Raw genomic sequence first — 20,493 nt, 5'->3', positions numbered from 1 at the left:
GTTTTCTCTCAAGTTTTTGTTACTCAGTTATATCACGTATTCCAAAATTTTTGGCTATATAGGTGTAAGCAAAACATCTTTTGCTCCTTCGAACTTTTTTTACACTAAAATTCACGTATTAGCATTAGCCTTGCAGGATTTCCAAGAAATTCTATGCTTTTTTCAACTATCATTGTTATCAAGCCTTATTACAATGCTAGTGCATCGTGCTGTTGGATCTATTGGTAGTCGAACGTTGTTATTTTGGGATAGACCTGAAACGAAGTATTGAAAAACTGTGTTTTGTGGTTTCATTACTTTGCCGGAGCTTTCAAGCGTGGAGATACCTAACGTTGTTTAGGTAACCGATGTCTAGACCCGCAAGTGCCAGATGCTGCGGATAGACACGTAGAAAGATAAATCCCACCAGCAATTATGCCTAATGGGGCACTGAAAAGTGGCCACGACATTAATGCTGCCGGAGATTAGTAGTTGTGGTACGCCGGCCATGAAGATAAAGGTGTGGGAATGGCTGCAGCAAGCTGACCACTCTGAAAAAATCGCGCACATGTAATTGTTTAGCTGTGCGTTCGCACGTGGCCGAACTCAACCAGTGCACTGAAAAAGGGAGACATCTTTGTGTGACAGGTCGCCGTTAAACGCTTGATAACAGTGATAGGAGCACCAAAAACAATGACTGACGCTCGCGCAGATGAGCTAGGAGCTCGCCACGTGTCGAACAGGTTTGAATATATGAACTCCGCTGAGAGGGTGTATGAATGGGTTTGTTTTCACTCAGTACGCTTGCCTTTAGTCATCAGCGTGTCTTCATGAGCTGCCGTGTAACTGCGAGCTCGTAGGCTGCAGTGCAAAGAGTGCACTGCCATTGGAAACTCTGGTTGCATAGGAGCCTGCTACTTATATATAATGCCGGCAGCCATGATTCCCAGATCACCGTATTACCAAGTCATCGACGGCGTCCGACGCTCCGCTATAGTCCAACCGGATATCTTAAGAAAAGCCCTGCATTTCACGCCAGTGAAAGGCGACATCCTCCAGATGTCTTATCCAAAGTGTGGCACACATTGGATGCAGTATCTGACGCTCCTAGTTTTAAACGAAGGGCGGCCCATCAGGAACTACCAAGAGTTTTCGAGCAGTGGCCGATCTGTCGAATATGCCGGCATCGAGGGCTGGAAACCCGACAACGGCGAACGGACGCTTCCCTACAGAGCGATGTTGACGCACCTGGACCCACCGCGGAAGAAACACCTCGACGCGGACGCCAAGTACGTGTACGTGGCGCGCAATCCCTGGGACTGCTGCGTCTCCTTTTACCACCACGTCTCGAATCTGAGTCCGTTCCGCTTCCAAGACGGGACCTTCGACGAGTTTCTCGACTCGTTCTTGAGGGGCGACTTTGGGTACGGTGACTACTTTGATCACCTCTTGGCTGGTTACGCGCTGAAAGATGAGCCCAACGTACTCTTCGTCACTTACGAGCAAATCAAGGAGGACACACGCTCGGTTGTGCTAAAGCTTGCATATTTTTTGGACGAACGATATGGCAGGGCACTGGAAACGAACGACTGCCTTCTACGTACATTGATGGAGAGGTCGACGGTGGAACACATGAAAAAGGTGCTTGTTTTGGACCTTAAGGGTGAAGAAAATCCAGCGATGAATGGCCTCTTCAAAGGTCGAGAAGTTTATGCCAAAGTTGGATACCAGGGAGACAGAAGCAAGTATTCGTTTGTTCGGAAGGGTATTGTAGGTGGCTGGAAAGAGCATTTCACGAAATGGCAGTTGCAAAAGATGAACGTCAGAATTACCGAGAGAACAAAAGGTTCTGACGTTATGTGTTTATGGACCAACATTGTGGGAGAAACAAAGAATGCCATGCGAGGTGAGCAGTAATGTAGAGCCTCTGCCAGATTACAGGCAAGGCGCTCGTGATGAGCTGATTCGGGGCGGGAGAAGTTCTAATAGTGAAAACAGTTACAAAAATGCCTAGATATTGTACAGCGAATGCAAATTAAAAAAAAAATATCGCATAGTCGAGGTTTCATGAAAGTATATAATACATGCCACAGAAGAGAGTTTTTATTTTGGTACGCAAAACTAATTAAATCTGTCACTGCAATCTCGCATCACTGGCATACCGTAGTCTTGTGTTGAAACGCTCAGTTTTTTTAAATTGCTGGACGAGCTGAATTTACAGATGAAGTGATCAATCTTGTCCTATGCACCTCTGAAAAATAAACCGAGAGCAGCGGGCTTGAGCAGTTCACTTCTTAACTCATTTGTTTTTGGAATTGTGTCACAGTAAAGAACACACCACTAAGCGTTTATTACGAATTTTATAATAATATTGTGTGAAGCTTTACATGCCGAAATCACAATACAATATTAGGGCACACCATAGTGGACGGCTGCAGGACTCATATGTGGTTCTTTAATGTGCGCTGACATCGCAGAGTACACAGACCTCTAGTATTTCACCTCCATCGAAATGTGACGGCTGCGGCTGGGATCAAACTCGTGACTTTCGGGTTGGTGGCCTGGCCACGTCACTACGACACCGCCTTGGTCGACGCAGTTGGTTTCTTCCGATGATTTATGGTTGTTTTTTTTTATATGAGAGGGAGTGATGCACAGAAAGCGTGTGGGCTTCCCACAGAGTAAAGTGAGCTTTGTAGTCTGGTCTGTGAGTTTATATTCGTGTAGAGAAATATTCATAGTATGCGATGACTATGAATTTTTTCAGCACCTAGACATCCACCTGCCTATGTGTCAGACGCGTGCCTCTTGAAAGGAACTTCCGTAATTAAGGTTCTTGGCGTCATGGGTGAAAGCGTGTTTTTTTTCTTCAGTTCTAAACCCAATGGTGACGTCCTAGGCAGTTTAAGGCCAAGATGACGCACTTGAACCATATATTCGTGTAGAGAAATATTCATAGTATGCGATGACTATGAATTTTTTCAGCACCTAGACATCCACCTGCCTATGTGTCAGACGCGTGCCTCTTGAAAGGAACTTCCGTAATTAAGGTTCTTGGCGTCATGGGTGAAAGCGTGTTTTTTTTCTTCAGTTCTAAACCCAATGGTGACGTCCTAGGCAGTCTAAGGCCAAGATGACGCACTTGAACCAATTGCATTTCCACTCGTCTCGTTTTTGCCGACAAAATGGCTCATATCCTACGTGGTACTGACCAAGTTACAGATAGACTTACTGTACATCTGTTTCTCGAAGACCCAGCATATTCTGGTCGCTTAGAATACAGAGATGCTTCTATAAGTCAGCATGCTGTTATTTTATAGACGGCACAGACACCGCATCACTCACTACGGAGGTGGCTTTCCTTTCCGCTTTTATTTTCTGAAGCTTACCCAGACAGGTTAACACCTGCCCTGGTTCGCACGTAATCGAAAATCAAGCACAAACACTAAGACAACAGTAAAAAAGTAATACACAAATAAGATTCAAATTTATCGTTGTCGTATCGATTGCTTCGCTCTTGCAATGAAACTGCGAATTTTCCTCGTCTACACAATCAACACAAATACTTAACATGGACTAATAGTTCGCTTTGTTGTATTAACATGCCCGTAAGGTTAAGCGAGGCACTGAAATTTTGAGGACGGGACAGGGAGGACACACGCAGGTGCTAACTTTAAACGATGTGCAAAGATGTAACTACGCGGTTCATCGTAGAATCGGCTCCAATACGTGAGCTAGGCCAGAAATGTGTCAGCGCACCATCATTATTCTCATGCAGAAAAAAAATTCTCGCTATTCGATGCCTACACATTTGCGCATGCCTGAGTCTCCACCATGTTTCCGTGTATATTGCCACCTGATGTTCTGTGCCAGTGAACAGTGGGTCAGTTCTGTGCGGGTGAACGAGAAAGACGAAGACGAGCAACCCGTGCCAGCGATGCGTCCTTTTTTGTCTCTGAAATTTTGGACAGTCGCGTCCCTTTGTACGTTCGTTCGAGCTCTTAGCGCGTGACAACTGGTGGAGGTGCTGGGTACCCTATGCACCGAACCCCTCCCAGCACAAGAAGCTCCAGCCCCATACCGGTGGTTACGCCTGTTAACCGTGCTAGCCGCAGGATCCGTGGACTGGACCCCGAGTTCGGATTTCTCTCAGAAGAGATGACGGCCCCAACTATTGCAGGCAGCGCCGTCCCAAGCGGCTCCAACACAGCCGGTATAAAAGGCGCAACGCCATTGCAATATACGCTGTTCAAACCACGAACGCGGAATCCCTTTCATGGTCCTTTTTCCATGAGGATGTTGAAGATTGGCTAGTTCACTATGACTTCGTTGCCGCTCATAACATGTGGGATGACACAGACAAGCTACGACATGTCTACTTCAGTTTGAATGACGGGGCACGTGTTTGGTACGAAAACCGGGCAGGTGTGTTCACGTCACGGATGGACTTCAAACGCCGGCTTCTCGAAACGTATGCAAGTCCCGATCGCCGAGAGCGAGCTGAACGTGAACTCCAGTGCCGTATGCAAATGCCAAATGAAGGCGTAGCAATATATGTTGAGGACATGACGCGTTTTTTTCGATGAGCCGACCGTCCCATGCCGGAAGAGAAGAAGGTGCGATACCTGATGCGTGGAGTGAAGGAGCAGTTGTTCGGTGGTCTTTTACGAAGCCCCCCCAAGACTACGTCAGAGTTTCTTGCTGAAGCCGTCCTGATTGAAAGCATGCTTCGGCAACGGACCCAGACGTACGAGCGACAAGTCCAAGTCAACTTTGCTTCTGCTACGGACTACATGGGTAGTTTTGGGGCCCACGTCGACTTCTTCCGAGAGCTCATACGCTCTGTAATTCGCGAAGAACTGCAGAAGTTATGTGTACCCTCGGCGTCCACTGTCAGTTCTCTGTCTGGCATCGTCCGAGATGAAGTTCAGCAGGCACTACGAGAACTGTTCTGTCAGACAGAGCCGCGGCCCCTAAATGACTTCCCTCGCATGTCGTATGCGCAAACTCTGCTCCAGCCTGCACCACCTTTGCCTCCGCTTCCCACCACGGCCCCTGCCATGCTTCCGGCAGATCAAACTCTGCGCCAACCTGCACCACATTTCACTCCGCCTTATACCACAGCCCCAGCCATGCTTCAGGCAGTCCAAGCAGGCCCTACCTCAGTGACCGCCGACCGATTCCGCGAAAATCAGACGTGTGGCGGGCCCCCGATCGACGTTCCCTTTGCTATCACTGTAGTGAACCTGGGCACATCTACCGACAGTGCACTTATCGAGAGCTGGGACTTCGTGGTTTTTCGGCCAACTCCCCACCTCCTAGGTTCGGCCAGCGGCCTCCGGAAATCACTGACTACGTTGCTCAGCAGTGCAGATCGACATCTCGGCACTACTCACGCTCTCCATCACCGCGGCGGTTCCCGCGAAATCATCGCACCTATGCGGGCGTGGCGCCAGGCCGGTCACCTAGCCCGCGTCGGGAAAACTAGCCTCAGCGACCTTCAGGGGCAAAGCCGCTCAGGATGGTCATGCTCAAGACCCCCTATCAACGTCGACTGAAGATACCGACGATATATCGACAACGACACCACCGGCTGATTGCGGAAGAGTTTCCTTAGATATTCCTGTTCTGCTAGATGGTCGCGAAGTCAGCGCTTTAGTGGGCACTGATGCGGACTATTCCATAATTAGCGAAAAGCTGGCCGCTCTTCTCAAAAAGTAACGACGCCTTGGAATCGAACGCCAATTCGTACAGCTGGCGGGCATATCGTCACGCCACTCGGTATGTGCACGGCAAGACTGCAAGTCCGCGGTTTTACATTTGTTGCCAGTTTGAGCGTTCTCCGGCAGTATTATCGAGACCTTATCATTGGTGTGGATTTTATCAGAGAGCATGGGGCTATAATTGACATTCGACGACGTCTAGTCACTTTCGCGACCACAAACGCCACAACAGTTTACGCCGACCCCAGCCACTCCCGAGTGTCTCTTCACGTCGTCGACGACGCTGCCACGTTACCACCCCGTGCGACTGTTGTGGTTCAGGTAGCGTGGGACGGAGTGATGCATGGTGAAGCAGTCGTAGAAAGCAATCACTCGCTGTTGCTCTCTCAGGGTGTCTGCGTAGCGAGAAGCCTTGTCGACCTTCGTGATGATCACTGCAACGTTTTTGTCACAAACTTCAGCTACGAGCACCGGCACCTTTTTCCTGGAACTGTCATCACCTACGCCGACCCAATCGCCAATGTCACAGAGTGTTTTGCTTCCGAGGCCATCGGCACTGCTGAAGCGCCTTTTCGCAGCGTCGACATCAATCCAACGCTTTCTGAAGCGAACAAGCAGTGTTTGAGCGAGCTGTTGCTGGAGTTCCACACAAGCTTTGCACGTTCTTCAAAGATACGTCAAACACCGATAACGAAACACCGTATTATCACCTACGACGACGCGCATCCCATACGGCAGCAGCCTTACCGTGTTTCGCCAACCGAACGGCACGCGATTCAAACGCAGGTTAAGGAAATGCTTAAGGATGGCGTGATACAGCCTTCAAGCAGCCCTTGGTCATCACCAGTCGTTCTTGTGAAAAAGAAAGATGGCACGCTTCGCTTTTGTGTCGACTACAGAAAGTTGAACAATGTCACAAAGAAAGACGTGTACCCGTTGCCCAGAGTCAATGATTCTCTGGACAAGCTGTGACGCGCGAAGTATTTTTCGTGCGTCGACTTGAAGAGCGGTTATTGGCAAATAGAGGTTGATGAACGTGACTGCGAAAAGATCGCTTTTGTAACGCCGGATTGCTTTTATGAATTCAAAGTGCTCCCTTTCGGCCTTTGTTCCGCTCCAGCCACATTCCAGCGAATGATGGACACCGTCCTGGCAGACCTCAAGTGGAAAAGCTGTCTCGTCTACCTCAATGATGTCGTATTTTCAGAAACGTTTGACGAGCATCTTCGTTGCCTTCGGAATGTGCTCGAAGCCATTAGATCGGCCGATCTCACACTCAAGCCTGAGAAATGTCATTTCGGTTACGAAGAATTAAAGTTTCTTGGTCACGTCCTGAGCGCCGTTGGTGTTCGGCCTGATCCTGACAAAACTGCTGCCGTCACTGCTTTTCCACCTCCAACTGACAAGAAAAGTCTTCGACGATTTCTGGGTCTGTGCGCTTATGACCGGCGCTTTATTGAAAATTTCTCTAACATTGCGGAGCCACTATTACGCCTCACGCGTGATGACACACCATTTGTCTGGGCTGACGAACAGCAGACTGCCTTTGCGGAACTACAGCACCGGCTCCCTTCCCCTCCCGTGCTCGGCCACTTCGATGAAGATGCTGACACTGAAGTACGCACTGATGCCAGCAATATTGGTCTTGGAGCTATTTTGGTACAAAGACAAGATGGCATTGAACGGGTGATAGCCTACGCAAGTCGCACACTGTCTCGCGCAGAATCTAACTATTCCACATCAGAGAAAGAATGTCTCGCGGTCATTTGGGCAATTACAAAGCTTAGGCCGTATCTCATATGGAAGACCATTTAAAGTGGTGACTGACCATCTTGCTTTGTGCTGGTTGACCAATCTACGAGACCCTTCAGGAAGATTAGCACGATGGAGTCTGCGCCTTCAGAAATTTGATGTCACCATCGTGTACAAGTCAGGCAAAAAGCACGAAGACGCCGACACGCTATCACGAGCACCTCTTCAATCCGCCAGTACTAGCGCAGAAGGGGACGGCGCCTCCGTGGCAACTGTCAGCGGACCGGATCTGATGTCGCATCAACAAAATGACGCCAATCTAAGAATGATTATAGATCATTTAGAAGGTGGCAGTGCGCCCATTCCTCGTCTGATGTCGCGAACGTTGCCATCATTTTGCCTAGGAAATGGCGTCTTACACAAAAGGAACGCCTGTGCTGGTGACAGATCTCATCTTCTCGTCGTGCCAGAAGCCCTCCGCGATGACGTGTTATTAGCTTGCCACGACGAGCCCACATCTGGCCATCTGGGCTACTCGACAACTATGGATCGGGTGCGACAACTATACTACTGGCCTAAAATGTCTGCCTGTGTCAAACGCTACGTGAAGGGATGCCGTGAATGCCAGTGTCGCAAGACACCACATTTAAAGCCTGCAGGCTATCTACAACCGATCGATCCACCACGTACACCGTTTGTGCAAGTGGGGATGCACCTCCTAGGCCCGTTTCCTTTGTCTTCTTCTGGCAACAAATGAATTATTGTCGCAACCGTTTATTTGACGCGTTACGCTGAGACGAAGGCGTTGCCACGAGGGACCGCATCTGAAGTTGCCAGTTTTTTTATGCATCAAATTGTGCTACGGCATGGTGCCCCATCACATGTCATCACTGATCGAGGGACATCATTCACAGCGAAACTCTGGAATGATATCTTCAGGTTTAGTTACACAACCCATCGAAAGACCACTGCGTATCACCCTCAGAGTAACGGTTTAACAGAAAGGTTAAACGAAACGCTAGCTGACATGATCTCTATGTACGTGGATGTGCAGCACAAAACGTGGGACGACATCCTGCCGTACGTAACATTTGCGTATAACACTGCAATACAGAAAACTACACGCTTCACACCATTCCGGCTTGTTTATGGCCGAGATGTTAGAACTATGCTGGACGCCATGATTTCATATGAGGACATCGACAAGCTCGACCAATTAGCCCCCGACATCAATGAGTACATTCAGCACGCTGAGGAAGCACGTCAACTGGCCCATGTGCACATCCGAACTCAACAGTGCGCAGATGCACGGCGGTACAACACCCACCATCGAGAAGTTAATTATGAACCTGGTGACCAAGTTTGGGTTCGGACACCCATTAGGCGGCGAGGTCTCAGTGAGAAACTCTTGAGGAAGTACTTTGGACCTTACAAAGTACTCAGACGTGTGAGCGACGTGAACTACGAAGTGGTTCCAGACGGAGCCTCGCCATCATCCCAGCGCAGGTTACCACACCCAGAGACTGTACACGTAGTCCGCCTAAAACCATACTTTACGCGGTGATGCGAATTTTCTTCTTGTGCCAGTGAACTCTTTATGTGAACAGTGAATGCGGTTTATTTCCGATTGCCGGGCCCAGGAGGCATTTTCTCTCGTGCACTAATTTGTTTAATGTTTCTTTATGTTACCTACTTCGACCCATTGCTGTGCACACTTTTGTTTGAGCATCGGGTCGATGCTCTCTTGGGAGAAGGAGTAATGCCACCTGGTGTCCTGTGCCAGTGAACAGTGGGTCAGTTCTTTGCCGGTGAACAAGGAAAACGAAGATGAGCAACCCGTGCCAGCGGAGACGTCCTTTTTTGTCTCTGAGATTTTGGACAGTCGCGTCCCTCTGTACGTTCATTCGAGCTCTTAGCGCGTGACAACATTCACCGCTTCTGTCTGTTCTGCCTGTAATGCCCTCGTCCTTTGAGTGCCCGGCTTAACTCTATGAACACAAATATGACTCTTTGGGTTTGCAGCACGCCAAGCTACACGTACTACAGGTCCCGTTCAATGAACTTTTTGGCTTCGCAAGTCGGAACATTATACAGAATTCCTCTGCGACAATGACCAGACAGACTTATACCATAGAGAAAGAAGAAGACAATGAGGACACTCCGCGAAACCTGGCCTCAGGAAGTGCGTCACGACTACGTAACCAACTAGTGCTCTCAACAAACGTCAGAGGGCGCAAGCGCAAAAAAAACAGTTATAATCAATGCAACGAAATTGTTTTCACAAAATAATAATTATACGCCCAAACTTGGTATGTTCTTTATACATAAAAACAATTTATTCAACACACCTTACGCGATTATTTTTCTTCAGCCGTACTGTCATAAACGCCATCTACCCAGCGACAAGCCAATGCATGACTGACAGCAAGAAGCTTTCGGCGCTTTCGTCAACGTCGGCTGCGTCGGCGTTTTTGTGCGTGAGATAACAGGTGAGGCACGTTTTCAAGCGAAGCTTGTTGAATGACATGTTGTTGGTCTTGTTGGGTAATTTTTTTCAGAAAACGATTACACCTGCGCGAATAAGACACCATGCAACATATATAGAAAGATGCACACACACGTTGCGCTTCGTGTGTGCGAGTTTGTTTCTTACGTGGCGCCTCATTCACGCAGTTGTAACCTTTTTCTAAAGCTTGTAAGGACTGGGAGGTTCGCTAAAAAGAAAGTTTGTGGCTCTATGCGGCGGCTAGACGGGAACATTGTGCAACGTATGCAGTATAGCAAAGGCGGCACGGCGTCAAGCCGAGGCGACGCGTGCTGCGTCTGCCACGGACGCGAGCGTCTGTGCGCTGAGCATAGCTAGGCAGCTAGGTCATAGGCTCGGTGGCACGGTGCAAAATATTGAGAAGCGATCGCTGGGCCTCGCATGCTTCACGACGCGTTTCCCGAAGGCTCGGAACACGAATAATTCTTGGTGTGCCGGAGGCAAATCTGGACTAGCTAAGTGGCCATCATCTTCGTTTCTTCGCTAGCCTTGTGCCACTAGTGCAAGCTGCTCACAAATTTTATTGACGTTTCCAATATAATTTTACCGCACAAATTTCAACTACGATTTTTCTTCCCCATGTACTGCTGATACTGCGTACGTACGAAGGTGTTCTAAAGTTCCCAGGCCGCGATACTATTGCATTACAAGGGATAGCGGCCTGGAAACTTCTGAAGATCTTTGTACGTGGTCTTGACGTATATCTTTGTAAGTCAGAGTTTTATGGGTCAGAGAGGTCTCACTGGTTTTGTATTGTGCATCGATTAGCTAATCATTCAAAGGGGTTTGTTGGTACACTTATGACGTGCACATATCTTTTTCGTAATTTGACAGCGAAGCATCCACTTACTAACATTTTCATACCGCCCTGATGCCATGCCGTCCGGCGGTCCAAGCTACGGCAGCTACTGCTGTGTATCGTGGTGCTTCAACAATGGCAGAACCCACAAGAAGCCTGGTACGAGTTTCTTCCGCATACCACGGGGCGGCAGGTGTGTTAAAGCTTTTGTATGGTTCGCATGTCTTTAGGCTTACTGTTCGTACTTGCTCAGTGAGGGTAACAATAAAAAAATCACTATTCAATCACTTCCCCTTTCAGCTGATAGTTCATTGCCAATGCAGGATGAAAGCATGGATGCAGTATGCTGGACGCGATGGTCTCCTGAGTAAGCCGGCCAGCCTATAGTATGCAACGTACATGGTTTGTAGCGACCATTTTACTGCTCAAAGTTTCATGGACCCTGGGCACACAAGGCTTACAAGAATGGCTGTTCCCAGTGTGCAACCCGCTGCACCATGTAAGTGATTGACTGAAACTCAAATATGTGCAATAGCAGCCACTTGTATTGAATAGGTGGCGACAGTTAACCGCGAAGATCTTTGTAACCGATGAAGAAACCTCACTATAGAAGTAACACTTGGAAAGTCTTAAATTTTGTGAATTGTGGGCTATTACCTTCCTAACAGCAGCTTTACATTTCTGTCGTTTTTTGATGCTCTTGACCTGCGCGACTTGTTTTGAAAGACTTTAAATGGCTATTTCACGTTATCTTCAAGCCTGAGTGCACATGTACATATACCTTTCATCGGTGAAAGCTGGCACTGTTGATAATTCCAAAAATCCCGAATTACTTGTTTCGTAGTTGGCGCCTTCTCTTTTCTCCCACGTTCGACCAATTTATGCGTTTGAAAGAGCTGTTTAAGTTTCCCCATGCTACAAGCTTTGTAACTTGTACCAACTGCACATATATGCACGTTCTCCGAGCGTCGCTTCAAATTGTGACTGTGACATGACTGCAGAAGCTGCACTGCAAGGTGTGGATGAGCTTCAGTTTGTGTTATTTTAAGCCTCTTACTGACATGTTGTCGTAATTTCATTTCTTCAGGACCTGCGGTAGAGGCTTCAAAAAGCGGCTCCCACACATTGAGGTGCCCCGATGAGCAGGGTGCGTTCAATGTCGCGATTTCTTTTTTTTACCCAAATTGACTGTTGACCAAACCTCTGCAGGTGGCAGCTCCCTTGTAGCTGGTGAAAGAATTTCTGCTGACTTCGTCTTGCCGGAGAAAACGTTAACCAGTCGTTCAGCTGTCACAAAAAAAACTTGTGTGACCGGTAAGTTGTATGTTCACTTCAACACCAGAGTGGATTGATATTGAGACTTCCGCAGGCCGCTCGCAAGATTGTTCCGACAGCACTGTCCGAGGCACTGAACAAGCTTCACAAGACCCTCCAGAAGATGTCTCCGCCAACAGCTCCACGTCTGAGTGCCCTAGAGAAAATGGTGACTATGCTTTTATTACAGCTGTTTTTAATGTGCTATTTTATGTTTAGGACATTCTGAGGAAACTATCCTAAAAAGGACACTACGTGTGCACTTACAAAATGTAAGGGTGGGCTCTAAGTGATTTTCGTTTTTTTGTGCATTGTCAACATTGTGAATGGTTTGTTTTTAGGTAGTGGAATGGAAAACTTTGCACCACAGAAAGTTGTGCACCTTGGGTCTGAAAGAGCGAGGAAAGTGCTCGTATGGGATTTGTTGTTCTTCGCTTTTACATCCATTTTTTGTTTATTGCAGTGCGTTCCTGTGTGCCAACGACAATGTCTCCATCAATGAAGTACAAGTAAACCATTAAACATCTGCAAGCCAAAGTAGCAGCACAGCGGACCCACCAGTATTTCACAATGCTCAAAGCATACCACGTCCCCAGCAAACTTTTTGGGAATCTCACTGTGCCATCAGAAGCAGCTTTTGCATATGTAAAACAACTTGAATCTCACATTCTTGCCTTGATTGAGGCCACTGCACATCACCTGAAAGTGTGCGATGTTTTGTATCACCATCTGTCAAGTGTTGGCGATTTTAATTTCTGCTTTGCTGGTTGTCGCGCGAAGTTTCTGAAAATGTTTTGCCGGGTTCGTTCATGTTGGCATGTGCGTTTTGTGAACCGAAACTTAGGTTTAGGTTCCAGTCTTCAATCTCAGGCATACAGCTTGACAAGTTCAAACGTTAGCAATTAGCTGCGAGTTTACACTAAAGTATTGGAGTTGAGCCGAATCCTGCAATAGCTTTGTTATGGTATTACTTTGTTACAGCAGACTTCATTATGGTCTTATATGCTTATATTCAGTTCAACTGGACTAACCACTCCTTCGGTGCATACATTGTTTAGGTCACCCGCTATGAGGAGTAGGGACACAGTGTATTCGCTCGAAGTGATTTGCATAACCTTAAAAAGAATGTTGGGTATCCTGTCCGTATTTTTGTAGCAAATGCGGGCGAACTGTACACTTTACTGTGGGTCGCTTGGTCACTGTGTATGCTTTATCTCTCCAGCTCAAGTAATATATCGATAACAAAGCCGCTTGTTGAAATGTCTTCGAGCGGGTAAGGAACGCAGTATGAAGTGGGCACGGTTCACGTTATCACGCTTTTCGTTTTTTAGCTTCTCATCAACCTCCTCATCTCGCCCATCAAAATTTTCAAAAGAATACCCAAACTTGTAGCGTTTGATGGGGCTGCGGACGCTGCCATTTTATTTTTATATAGCTTGTGAGTGATAACGTACGATGTAGAGCCTTTGTGAAAAATAATTAGTCAAAGTGGTTTCCTTCTGATATTTATCAGCCCTGTAATACCGCTATCGTAGACCAATTAAGGTCCACAATTCTGGATAAGTGATGACTACAATCTATTTTAGCTCGCAAGCGTCACAGCAACACCCAGACGCAAATCGCTTGGGATCTTAAGTTTTTGATAAAGGCGACGCATAAGAAGAGCCACAAGACCTGCCAGTTTGTAGTATAAAGTTTGTCTCACGTAGTGAGCAACCTGCAAAGCCCTACCTTTCTGAGGACAAGCAGGCATAGAGTCTGCTTTTTTTCATTTTGGACTAGCTGTTCTTATGCACAGCCAGCACACTGCACCTTTGCCTTTCTGCTATATTGTGTCGTGTGGTTTCTGTGCGCTCTTTTTTTCTATGCAGTATTTCGGTTAACCCCAGGCGTGATTCGCGACTTCATTGCTGTGTATATGTCACTTCTTCCTTCTTCATCAGCATTGTGCGCTGTGTTTTTGCCATAGATCCTTACTTACCCACTGGCCCGGTGTGTCATACTTCACCAGCTTCTCGGCTTCTGCCAACTCTAGCGATGTGTGCGTTGTCTGTGTTCTCTCTGTATATGTTACAATTTATTTGTAAGGCGAGATGCATTTGTTGTCTACCTTTGTCATATTGTGCTTTTTATATTCTCAGACTCTACCTTGCCTTTGAATAAAACAATGCGGATACTCGCTCTTTGACTGATATATACATTGATCACTTGTTCCAAAAGAAAAACACAAGCGCGATGAATAAAACCGTAGTGAATTATCATTACCTGCATCTCGTTTTATTATAACTTAATCGAAATAAAAATTACGTCACGACCAATTCGCACGAACCACTGAACAACACAAAACAGGGAATCGCTAAATCAAAACGACCTACAAAAACTATCCATTTGGGCGATGAAAAGTGGTCATAAATCATGAACTTTCGTCATAGCCAAACGTTGGTTACGCAAAATAATTCAAAATTTGCGCCAGTGAAACCGAAACAGGAAGCGCACGCCACTTGCTCTCACAAACCACCAGGTGTGCTAGGGTCGATTGGGCCGCTGGGGTCTACGGGAGTGTCCTCTCTTAACCTTTTTTTTTATTTCTCTATGCTTATACGCTTAATATTTTAATATCTGTCCTCAAGTTTCTCTTTCATGAATTATCACTTTATGATATACACGTAAACAGCACAAATACCATAAGGAATCAACATTTTTTCTTGAGGTCTGACTGTTCCAAACCACCGGTATTCTACAGTGTGGCTGTCCTCCAAATTACCTACAGAACGTAGTACTGCCATGCGACCAACCGTAGCCGTTCTTTTATCTCTGTTAAGCAAAGACAGCAACTTCCTGTGCTATAATGAACCGCAGAATTTTTGACCATTGCAATCATACTGTTGTAAAACTGGTTGCGGCTTAAGTCACCTGCACGGAAGTTCATAAGGCCATATTCCGAGATGAGTAGCCAAGCATACTCAAATCAACACAGACTACGTTAGTGCACAAGCGCCCAGTGCCCAGGCAACCGGCTGACCCAGTCATGATTAGGAGCGGAAATGACGTATGCGTTATCCGCCACTCACTGCATTGATTGTAGGCTCAGCACGCATATCTACAACAAAATGCAATATAGGTATGCGTTATCACTGATGTAGTTGTTTGTACTGTAACTCATCAACACGTCATCTCTGTTCCCATGCAAATTGAAATTGTGTGCATTTATGTTGTACAGGAGGGTGCTTTGTTAACATTCTTTGGTGTACTTGTGGTAGAATTCGTGCATAATATAAGTGCATAATAAAAAAAACTTCACCGTGCGTTATCCCGAGTCTTACTATATGGGAAGATTTCTGGGAACTACATTTCACTTCATTTATTGATACTGTCAGCCAGTTTTGAAGGGCTATTACAGGAGTTGAAAAAATTTTTAATCAAACAGAAGTATGCACCAAAGAAACATAAAGAAATATTTGTTACAGAAATATATTGTCAGGTGATTGCAGAACGACCACAACGTTTGTTCACGGGAGCAGCAGCACTGGACGTCGAGCCGAACCGAACGTTAGAGCACGAGCACATAAACAGTCCTCTTCTTTTTCACACCATGGCACATACTCGCATTGGCATGGCTAAACCTCGTTCCATGCCTATGGCATTACCCCCCTTCCAAAAAAAGCAATGCCGATTAAAAGTTAAAGTAATCGCGTACATGCACAAAGACGCATGATGAAGCAGTGTCAGGTGGCTCAAGGGTAGTGTGGCTTCATCCGTGACACATGAACAATGTCGGCCTGCTGGGAGCATCGAGATCGCCGAACTGTGTCTTCCAGCAGAATTTCGTAGTTGACATTCGTGAGGCGCCGTAGTACTCTATAAGGACCGAATTAGTGGTGAAGTAACTTTTCTGAGTGGCCCCTTTGGCGAACGGTGATCCACAGCCACACCAGATCACCGGGTTGGTAAATAACATGGCGATGACGGCAGTTGTACCTTTGCATGTCGATGCGTTGTTGTTTTCGGATCCGCTCGAGTGCGAGCTGGTGGGCCGCGTCGGCGAGCCTGATAAAGTCGTTCGCATCAGTAGGAATATCGGTCATGTCAGGCTAGAGCATGGCATCCAATATCGTAATTTTTTCATGGCCGTGCAGCAACTGGAAGGGAGTAAAACCCGTAGTCTCTTGAACCAAAGTGTTGTAAGCGAACGTTACGTATGGCGAAATTGCATCCCAGTTTTTGTGATCGCGGTTGACGTACATAGATAGCATGTCAGCGAGCGTCTTGTTTAATCTCTCCATCAGACCATTTGTTTGTGGGTGGTATGCGGTCGTTTTGCAAAGAGCTGTTTCACCAAGTCTCATGACGTCTTGCATAGATTAGGCTGTAAAGGCTGTTCCACAGTCAATGATAAGTACTGTTGGTGCTTCATGGCGGAGGACGATGTTGTTGATGAAAAAGTATACAACTTCATTGGCGTTGCCTCGTTGTAGGACTTTCGTTTCGCAGTACCTCGTTAAATAGTCAGTAGCGACTTCGATCCAGTGGTTGCCATCATGTGACTTCGGGAAGGGCCCAAGCAAGTCCATGTCGGTTCGTTCAAACGGTTGTGACAGGGGCGCAACAGGCTGCAATGAACCAGCAGGGCGCACAGGTGGGGCTTTACGGCGCTGGCAATAATTGCACGTTTTAACGTAATGCTTGAAATCCTGGGTGAGCTTTGGTCAGTAGTAGCGAGTCTGAATTCGGGCAAGGGTACGTGCGAATTCTAGGTGGCCGGATGAAGGCTCGTCGTGGCAGGCAGATAAAATGTCAGCACGTAGCCCTGGTGGTACGACGAGGAGGTATTCAGTCGCATAAAGGTTGAAGTTCTTTTTGTAGACGATGTCGTTGCGGAGACAAAATGACCCTGAACGTGTGAATGCCGATGGTGGACTCGAGCTGTGACCTTGAACGTATTCGATAAGTTGTAGGATCTCTGACTGATTGCACTGTTGTTGGGCCAAGTCAGATTCACAGACTGCACAAAGAAAATGGCCATCGGTATCATCGTCACTCAATGTCGTCGCGAGGGGAGCGCGCGAAAGGCAATCAGCATCAGTGTGCCTGCGGCCCGATTTGTAGACGACTGTTACCTCAAATTCTTGAAGGCGCAAGCTCCACCTCGAGAGGTGCCCTGAAGGGTTCTTGAGATTGACCAGCCAACAGAGGGCATGATGGTTCATAACGACTCTGAATGGACGGCCATACAGATACGGTCGGAACTTTGTTATCGCCCAAATAACAGAAAGACATTCCTTCTCCGTGGTCGAGTAGTTAGTTTTCGCAGATGATAGAATGCGACTGGCATAAGTGATGGGACGTTCAGCGCCGTCTTGCCACTGTACGAGCACTGCACCAAGACCGATGTTGCTTGCGCCAGTGTGAAGTTCAGTGGCGGCATTTTCATCAAAGTGCCCTAGTAAGGGTTGACTCTTAAGGCACTGTTGAAGTTTGGAAAAAGTGGCTCTCTGCTCTGGACCCCACACAAAATGAGTATGCTCTTTCGTTAAGCGGGTAAGGGGTACAGCGATGTTGGCAAAGCTCTTGACAAAGCGCCTGTAGTAGGTGCAGAGACCAAAAAATAGGCGCAAACGCCGTTTGTTCGAAAGTGGAGGAAATGCAGCAACGGCCATGGTATCTTCTGCGTCTGGTCGAATGCCATCGTGACTGACAAGGTGGCCGAGGAACTCTAGTTGTTCGTAGCCGAAATGACACTTCTCCAGTTTTAGTAATAGGCCTGTGGATCGAATAGCGACGAAGAGAGACTGAAATCGTTGTAAATGTTGCTCAAATGTTTAGCAAAAAATAACGACGTCGTCTAAATAGACGAGGCAGGATTCCCACTTCAGACCGGACAGGAAAGTGTCCATCATCCTACGGAACGTTGCCGGTGCAGAGCCCTATCGAAATGATAACACTTTTAATTCGTAGGGGCTTCGGGAGTTATGAGTGCTGTTTTTTCCCTGTCGCGCTCATCGACCTCGATCTGCCAGTAGCCGCTGCGTAAATCCATTGATGAAAAATATCGGGCATGTCGAAGTCGACCCAGTGAATCATCTATGCGTGGGAGAGGGTAGACGTCTCTCTTCGTCACTTTGTTGTGCTTCCGGTAATCGACGCAAAATTGAAGAGTGCAGTCTTTCTTTTAAACAAATACGACGGGTGACGCCCATGGACTGTTCGAGGGTTGGATGACGTCGTCGTCGAGCATCCGTTTTACCTGAAAACATATTGCCTCTTGTTGTTTTGATGACACGCGGTAGGCGTGCTGCCGTATATGCCATTCAGTAGGGTGCGTTATAATGTGGTGCTTCACGGTTGGGGTCTGCTTGATTTTGGAGGTGGACGCAAAGCAGACAGTTTACCCCGCACCTCCACCAGAAAATGTCACGTGATTGCAAATCGACCACAACGTTTGTTCAAGAGAGAAGCAGCAATGGACGTCGAGCCGAACGGAACGTTAGAGCACGAGCACCCAAACAGTCCTCTTCTTTTTCACACCATGGCACATACTCGCATTGGCAAGGCGAAACGTCGTTCCATGCGTGTGGCATTATATATTTTACGGCACAAATTTGAATTCTGATAATAAAGGTAATATAATTGCAAGCTCCTCAGTAATACAAGGAAAGCAAGTATCACTGGTGAGACATATATTATATTGGTTATCAAAACACATAATAAATATCATAGTTTATTTCAAGGAACATGATTTAAAAGAGTCATGCCAACTTCCGTATAATCGTATACCAGCACACTAAGTACTCCATGCTACTTCAAGGTATGCGTACGTACAGCACTGAGCGCCGCGTGGTGGTTCTGACTGTCATTATAAGAGAAAGGATGGCTTACTGCCATAACTGGAAATCAAGCCTGATTTATAAAATTTAGAAGCGTGCCTTGTAACCTTTTACCACTGGTATAAGGAGAAAGTATTGGTGTACGTGGTATGAATATCTTCAGAATACTTGCGTGTCTTCTGACAAAATTGGAGAAATGTGCGAACATTCACGATGGCTGTATGGCGAAGCAGCCAAGGCAGGCGCACGTGTGCTCCACGCTAGGTGCTCGGTGTAATTTGCTTGTGAGAAGGCTCACCATGTTAAAAGCTAGTGGCATAGGATTAACAGACCTAGGCAGTGGCTTTGTTACGTTTATTTTTATTCATTTTTCTGTGTTTCTGCTCAACTTTTTTAGATTACAAGTATCTTAACGTTTCTCACTTCGACAAGCTGACTGGTCGGTGTCTTTATGCCTTGGCCTACATAAACAATCTTAGGTATTATACACTCTGAAATTCACCAACGGGGTCTTACTCGGGAACAGATCCAGTCAAAAGGTCACAAACAGAGAAAATAATTACTGAATACAACTTGAACTCAACTACGCTAATATATCTGCAATCAGTTATGTATCCTGTCTGTTACATTCAGGTAATTATGCGTGTAGATTTTGAACCATGACATACAACTCTTTCAACACGATCCCCTTCAGATTGCAATTTTTCCCTTTTGTCGGTTTCAGTGGCTGCGATAGCTTCTTTTCTTACGTCCCTCCAGAGCTCCATCACAGACGTTTCCTTTTCGACCTGCTGTATCGCAGCCTCCATTCGACGCAACTGGTCAGGAGAAAAATGATCCTTCCAACTGCCGATAACGCCTTTCCTCACGAAACTGTACTTCTGCGAGTCACTTTCGTAACCGACCTTGAATTTTACCTTTCCGTGACGCGACTCGCCTGTAAACAAAGCACTTGACGGTCGGCTGAAATCGAGAACGAGAATGCGTCTCATATTATCCGGAGTGGAGCTTGCGAGAATCTTTTGAAATATGGAGTCATTAGCTTGTAAATATGCAGCATATTCATCGCCAAGAAACCGAGCCAGCGCCTTGACAACCGCCCGAGTGTCTCTGAGGAGTTCCTCGTAGGTGACAAATAGCACGTTCGATTCCTGCCTCAGGGCGTGCCCGGACGCCACGTGGTCGAAATAACATCCGTGACCAGCAGCGTCACCTTCCAGAAAATCGTCAAAGAACTCATCGAACGTGCCGTCTTGAAAGCGGTACGTGCTAAAGTCCGTTACCATGTGAAATAGGGAAACGCAAACGTCCCACGGGTTCCGAGCCAAGTAGATGTATTTCGCCTGCTCATTTATGGTGCTCCTTCGTGGTGGTAGGTGAGTCGAGAAAAGGCGCAGGGGTAGGGGTGGTCGCCAGTCGGCGAAATCCATGCCTCCTAGCAGTCGCGTGTTCTGTGCAAATTCTTCGTAGGTGCGGGCTCCTTCGCCTTTGTTGAGAATGCACTGCATGATGTACAGCAACAGGTGTGTACCACTCTTTGGGTAGGTGTGCAGGACC

At 47.0% G+C, this 20,493-nt stretch overlaps 1 protein-coding gene and 1 long non-coding RNA gene across 2 annotated transcripts; both read left to right on the top strand.

Annotated features, from left to right (window-relative positions):
- Positions 1-918: 918 nt before the first annotated feature.
- Positions 919-1,896, top strand: LOC119185953 (sulfotransferase ssu-1). Its single transcript, XM_037434758.2, has one exon. The coding sequence runs from the start codon at positions 919-921 to the stop codon at positions 1,894-1,896; it is 978 nt and encodes a 325-aa protein (XP_037290655.2).
- Positions 1,897-11,867: 9,971 nt separating this feature from the next.
- LOC142803474 (uncharacterized) lies at positions 11,868-12,767 on the top strand. The gene is made up of 3 exons (XR_012894135.1): positions 11,868-11,945; positions 12,008-12,281; positions 12,576-12,767. It is a non-coding gene; the product is annotated as an uncharacterized LOC142803474 (long non-coding RNA).
- The last annotated feature ends 7,726 nt before the right edge of the window (positions 12,768-20,493 follow it).

This window comes from Rhipicephalus microplus, chromosome 3 (genome assembly GCF_043290135.1).
Source record: "Rhipicephalus microplus isolate Deutch F79 chromosome 3, USDA_Rmic, whole genome shotgun sequence".
Taxonomy (NCBI): Eukaryota; Metazoa; Arthropoda; class Arachnida; order Ixodida; family Ixodidae; genus Rhipicephalus; species Rhipicephalus microplus.
The sequence above is the reverse complement of the archived record's forward strand: the minus strand, read 5'-3'. Positions and strand labels throughout refer to the sequence as shown.